At 49.1% G+C, this 6,423-nt stretch overlaps 1 protein-coding gene across 1 annotated transcript in view; it reads right to left on the minus strand.

The window, feature by feature from the left end:
• The window catches only part of DNAH9 (dynein axonemal heavy chain 9), a 332,337-nt gene that overhangs the window by 213,389 nt on the left and 112,525 nt on the right, over positions 1-6,423 (minus strand). The window contains exon 28 of the mRNA XM_039231630.1: positions 3,221-3,325. Coding sequence (XP_039087561.1) covers positions 3,221-3,325 — 105 coding nt within the window. The remainder of the gene's footprint in view (positions 1-3,220; positions 3,326-6,423) is intronic.

The following is a 6,423-nucleotide window of genomic DNA, read 5'->3' on the forward strand; positions in this document are numbered from 1 at the left end:
CTCCAGGCTCTGAGCCGTCGGCACAGAGCCCGATGTGGGGCTCGAACCCATGACCCATGAGATCGCGACCTGAGCTGAAGTCAGACTGAGCCACCTAGGTGCCTCGAGAAACCTGGAGATTTTTTTTTTTAAATAAAAATCTGGAGTTTCAGTTTCTCTTTAAAATTTAAAAAATTTTAAAAAACGGGGGCGCCTGGGTGGCTTAGTCGGTTAAGCATCCGACTTTCGCTTAGGTCATGATCTCGCGGTTCGTGGGTTCGAGCCCCGCGTCGGGCTCTGTGCTGACTGCCAGCTCAGAGCCTGGAGCCTGTTTCAGAGTCTGTGTCTCCCTCTCTCTCTGACCCTCCCCTGCTCACACTCTCTCTCTCTCTCTCTCTCTCTCCTAGAAATAAATAAAAATATTTAAAAAAAAATTTTTTAAAAACGGACACGCGTTCTTCCGAGGCAGAGGCACGCTGGTAAAGGGCTGAAGCAGCAGCCCGCCAGGAAAACCAAATGCCCCCGATCTATGGCACTCGCCAGGTTCCACTGTGAAAACACTCCTGCCCCAAGTGACTTCCAACCACCCATGCGGCAGTCTGGAAACATACACACACAATCCGTTCCCCTGACCCAACCTGGTTAAGTGTTTTCAGTCCAGGAGAGGGCTCCGGCCAGCTACTCGGCTTCCTGCTGCTGCCGGAATCCAACTGTCCCAAGGAACAGAAGCACAGATCCCCACCGGGCCCGGCAGGAGAGCCCTCGGCTTGAAAACTTGCAGGAGCCTCACTGAGAAACGGTCCAGACAGGAGCCCATGACTATGGGAGCACCAACTGGCAGGCAAAATCAAGAGACGGAAAACTGGATGGCCTTGGGAGGGGTGGGGGGAAGTGAAGGGACCCTGCAGAGGAGGAAAGGATGTGAAATGCAAGGGGATAAGGCGGCAACCAGAGATGAAAGGGGGGGGGGGGGGAGCGTGGAATTAGCTGGCCCTGTGAGCTCCACCACTGCTCTGCCTCGAGGTGGCTTTGGATCCCGCCCCCCAGCTCCGAGTCCACCTGCTTGGACGGGGTCAGGGTGCCAGAGGAGGGGCGGTGGAGGCGGAGGCTGGCTCCTGCCGAGGCACACGGAGTAGGGAGGGCGGATGCTGGTTCCGGCGGCTTCCCCAGCGAGGACCACGCTCTGTCTGCAGCGCCTCCCGCCTCCCTTCCGCTGCCCTTTTCCCCCGACAAACGGCAGTCAAGCTACACTTCTTCCTTGTCCCTCTGTTTGGACCTGAAGGAATTAAACCGAGGCCGATAGGGACCAAAGGGTCCTTCATAGCTCTGTTTTTCTTTCTCTACACTGTATGCACATTCCTCTGGAAATAGAAGCAACCGATGGGGGAAAGTTAAATGATTGGATCGTACGGAGTCCAGGCACTAACTGGGAGCACCAATCACACCAGTGTTCCTAGTGCCACCAATACCCAGCTTCCTCTACCACGCACCACGCAGCACCCTTACACTGGCTTTGCCTTGTGGAGGCAATAGCGGTGGGGGAGGGTCTGAAACCACAGTCTCCCCCAGCGGGAAACAGGGGCCCCCAGTTTACTGGAAGGAGCCCAGAGCAGGTGTGAGCAAAGGCTACGCACTACTGGGATGACTAAGAGGCCGTGCGGGAAGGCCGGGGGACTCCCACGAAGGCCTCAACTCCAATCGGGACGCCCATGAGAGATCAGGCTTCACAGCCACTGATTTTCCTCGTGCTCAGCCCCTCATCCTTAAAGCACTGCCAGGCTGAGGGCAATTTCTTTTTCAGAAACCTCCAGGGGCGCCCTGTTGCTTGCTGTAGACACAGTGCGCATCACGGCATTTAAGCCCGTCTGGTTCGAAGCTGCCTCTCTAGCTTGATTTTGTTCTCTGGCGTTTCAAACCTTGTATATATCTGCACCTGGGCAGTGGGGGTGCGGGTGCTGGGTTCAAGTCCTAACCTCACCACCTGCCAACAGTGTGCCCTGGGACAAGTTCCTTTTCTCCGCTGGTCTTCAGTTTCTCCCCTCACCCCCCATGTGTGTGTGGAGATATTATCTTGTACACCTTGTACAGATGTGATCTGTGAGAAGTGCCTGGTACAGAACAGACTTTCAACAGCAGTTTGCTCACTTTTACGTCCGTCTCCCCCTCTGTCTGCTCACTTCCTCTGTCTAGAAGACCCTTACCCTCGTCCAAATCATCTCCATCTTTCTTAAGGCCGGGCTTAATAAATAACGTGTCTAGGGGCGCCTGGGGGCTCAATTGGTTGAGCGTCGAACTCTTGGTTTCGGCTCAGGTTATGATCTCATGGTTCAGGAGTTTAAGCCCTGCATCAGGCTCTGTACTGACAGTGCAAAGCCTGCTTGGGATTCTCTCTCTCCCTCTCTCTCTCTCTGCCCTTCCCCTGATCACTTTCTATTTCTCTCTCTCAAAATAAATAAACAAACATGGAAGGCTGGAAGGGAGGGAGGGAGGGAGAGAGGAAGGAAGAAAGGAAGGAAGGAAGGAAGGACAGATGGACGGGCGGACGGAGGGCTTAGTGGTCTTGCCTCATATTGTGAGTTGGGAATCAAATCACTTCCAGAACACTGAAGAGTGCTCATGTCCCCCTCAAGAACTAAAGTTGGTCTGAAGTTAGGGATCATGCCTTACTCAACTGGGGACGCTTCACCCTAGTTTGAGCATAGCGCTTACATGCCATAGGTGTTTCATAAGTGTTTTCTGGATAACTTGAAAGACAAGTGGCAGCCTACATAAATCTGACCCAAATGTCCCTTCCTTCCTCCAACAACATTCACCCTGTGATCTTCACGTTAGATACAATGACGTGAATTGGACCAAGGGAGCTGGGGGGCTTGCCCAGACTCAGTTACGAGATGGAAGACATTCCCAAAGTCCATGGCCTTCCCAAGGAGCTGGGCTCCGCCATCTTGTTTGCTCCTCTCCTCACCCCCATGAAGCACGTTGGGACCTCACCGCCATGAGACACGTTATAGAGAAGGAAATGCAGTCCCATGGCCGATAAATGGACTCACCTTGGTAGGGACCCACAGGACGCCCATATCCTGCACCAGGGGCTATTTTAGAGGGCAGAGGAAGGAAAGGATGTGAAATGCAAGGGGGTAAGGGGACACAAAAGTGGATAATCGGGGTCAAAAACAAGATGTCAATTTCTACAGGGTTGGCAGCAAGCCCATGGGCTGCCACCAACTTCCAACGCCCATACCTGCACAGCCACCACTGATAAGACCTCCACGGAGATTCGATTAAACTCATCAAAACAGCCCCAGGCACCGGTCTGAGCGAGGCCTTTGTAGATGTTGCCGCAAGACTGCAATGAAATGTACAAAGATTAAATTACTATCAGCGCCAGGCTCGTCATTACACTTCTAAGTCAGTTTCCATCCTGTTTGTCACAGATACTTCCAGCCCCCTAATGACAGCTGGTTTGAAACTCATATTGAAATTTCAAGGGCAATTACGTTTTTGACGGCTCGGGGTGCCAACGTAAGTCACAGGATCAAACAGAACCTTTTCAAGACTCTTGGACTAAAATCCCTTCAAAATGTCATCAGGCTTGAATTGCTGTTGATTCTGGAGCTTTCAAAATCTCAGGAAATGAATAAAAAAAAATTTTTTTTTTTTTTTGCACCATACAGACAAAAAAGCCTTCCACTCAGCCTTTGGCATGCGCTGATAAAAAAAGTTTATGTCTGTATCTTGAGATCTGTGCCCAAACTCCCAGGCTTCCCAGAGTGATAGGAAGCTGGGGGATGGATGGGGGACGCGATAAGACCTATAGAAAATTGAGCGACAGGTAAATCTTTTCAGATGAGAGCAAGAAAAGAATTTCAAAAAGATAGTGTATCTATCCTAAAAATAAAACCCGCCTGGGCATTCAATGTGAACCAGTAAACCACGGGGCAATACACAGCGAGAGGTTAGGACTCTCAAGGCCATTGGCAAGGACACATCGCAGAAGCCCTGGGAAAACGCAAATAGTGGAAAAGCCCCATTCATTTCTTTTGTAGTGAGCGCTTGCTGACCCTCAGCTCTGTGCACAGCCTGCACACTAGACACTGAAGGGCTCAGTCCCTCTGAGGACTTCCAGTGAGGTTGTGGACAGAAGTCACACAAAGTGGGTAAATTGCTAGGTAAGCAGTGGATCCGATGGATAGTATAAGACACAGGACATTACGTTGTTCAGAGGAGTGGATCAGAGCGCTCTCTGACGATCTGTCTTGCCAAAGAGGTAAATTTCGGAGAGTATCATGACAGCTTTCGTCAAAGTTTATTTCATGGAATGCAGGATTCTGGGAGACGCTCCTTGAAGCCAAGGTGTTTGGGTCAATCAAATTTAGGAAACACCACATTCTGCAACCCTCTTTGGCCAATTTACAACACATATTAGAATTTTAAGGGGAGCACTGAGAAGTCCTGCACAATGAAACTCAGTCAGTCCTTTCCTCTTATTTTCTGTTCCCCAGTCCACTCTCAGGCACTCGGCCGCTGCTCCGTATTTATTGCTAGCTTTTCTCTGGAGATGCTGAAACACAATATGTGGTTGTGAGTTTCATGAAACGACCCATTGGAATGGTACCCGGGGAAGGGCCAGCGGGCTCTTCCTGACCCCCACTCCATCTTCTCCCTGTGAGGACAGGTCAGGGGGAAAAGTCAGGGTGAGGAGGAGGGGAAGGATGGGATGCACAGAGAACTTGGCCATGTCTTCAAAGCCATTGCTTTGATAGGTTAGGCGGTGTTAAAATGGCACCCGCCCTATTTGGCATGACCCAAACCTTAAACAGCCTTTGGTCTCACATCCTCCAGGATGTTCTAGACCAACGTACTCTGTACTCTTATCTCTGAAGTCGTCCAGGGATTAGAGTTCACAAAACACACATTCTGTGTGCTGTTTAGTATCTCCCCTAGTTATTTCACCTGTCTTTCTTGTCTATCCAGGTAGACCAGGTTATACTTTGTCTGTCTCTCTCTGGATCTATCCATCATTTATCTAGCCCCTAACCATCATGCTATCATCTTTCTCTCTCTCATCTATGTCTCACCTATGTCTATTTATACCTTCTCTGTATCCATCCATCCATCTTCTCATGACGCACAATACATGTGGATCAATGATGATACTCAATGAATTGACTTGACTGCTGGAGAGTGCTTTGTGATGAAAATAATTCTGAAGAGCTGAACAAAGGGAAGAGGAAGTTGGCAATTCCTCAGTGAAGCTGACAGTTACAAAGGGTATTCTGGTGCCCAGGACAGGACCGCTATCCTTCTAGAGTGTTTCACTACGGCTACACCCAGGGCTCTTCCTCCGATCTGTGTGGTGATCTAGACGACACTCGACCAACAATTTGCACAGTCCAGACAAACGATGGACAAACCCCTCCTCTCATCCTGTACTCTCAGAGGAATTGGTGGGTCAGAGTTCAGTAATAAGTTTGGGAAGAACTGGGTACGATGGCCTCAGTGACCGCCGGCCAAGGGGTGAACCCATCTCTTCCCGTTTGATCTTCCAGGCATAACTCTGAAGATATGCGGTTCATTTCCTTCAGTCAAAATTTCACCAGGTCTTCCACACCTAAATGGATGTTCTTTTTGGGTGGCAATGCTGCTTTTGCTCAACTAGAGAAGAATCTAGAAACTTAAAATAATTCTTAAAGGTGGAGTTTGCTTCCTTAAATAAAGAACTTTCGGGGGGGGGGTCTGGGTGGCTCAGTTGGTTGAGCATCTGACTTCGGCTGAGGTCATGATCTCGCGGTCCGTGGGTTCGAGCCCCGCGTCGGGCTCTGCGCTGACAGCTCAGAGCCTGGAGCCTGCCTCAGATTCTGTGTCTCCCTCTCTCTCTGCCCCTCCCCTGCTCTCGCTCTGTCTCTCTCTCGAAAACAAATAAAGATTGAAAACAATAATTCAAAAACAGAAAAAGAAAGCCTTTGTTCTTTCAGCCTGACTTAGAGAGAAGCAGTACTTTAATGTGCCAGCAGTAAGACCAATCATGTTAAAATGTAGACCATGTGGAACGTGGGGAAGACAGCTGTTCGGGGTCTGAATCCTCATTTTGTTTGCTTGCTGTGAAAAAACACGGTGCTTTAGGGCTGCTGCAACTCTTGGCACAGCAAAAATTTTATGTACGAGAGAAATTATTAAAGTTACAGCTGATGAATCTCATCTGGAGTTCTATATGTTCCCTTGCAGTCTCTAAAATTATTTTTAAATTAAATTTACTTTGTACCCATCACACCGCGATTTCGACACATGAATATTTAATCTACTTAATGCAATTGTTTTATTTTTTCCCCCGCCGTAAATTTATTTGCATGCCATCCTGTCTCAAACGGGAATTAGGATAGTTTATGAAAATAATACAGTAAAACAAAATAAAAATAATGAAAAAGTGAGAATCTTATTATTATT

The sequence above is a fragment of the Hyaena hyaena genome, unplaced genomic scaffold (genome assembly GCF_003009895.1).
Source record: "Hyaena hyaena isolate Hyena2069 unplaced genomic scaffold, ASM300989v1 scaffold_58, whole genome shotgun sequence".
Lineage (NCBI taxonomy): Eukaryota > Metazoa > Chordata > Mammalia > Carnivora > Hyaenidae > Hyaena > Hyaena hyaena.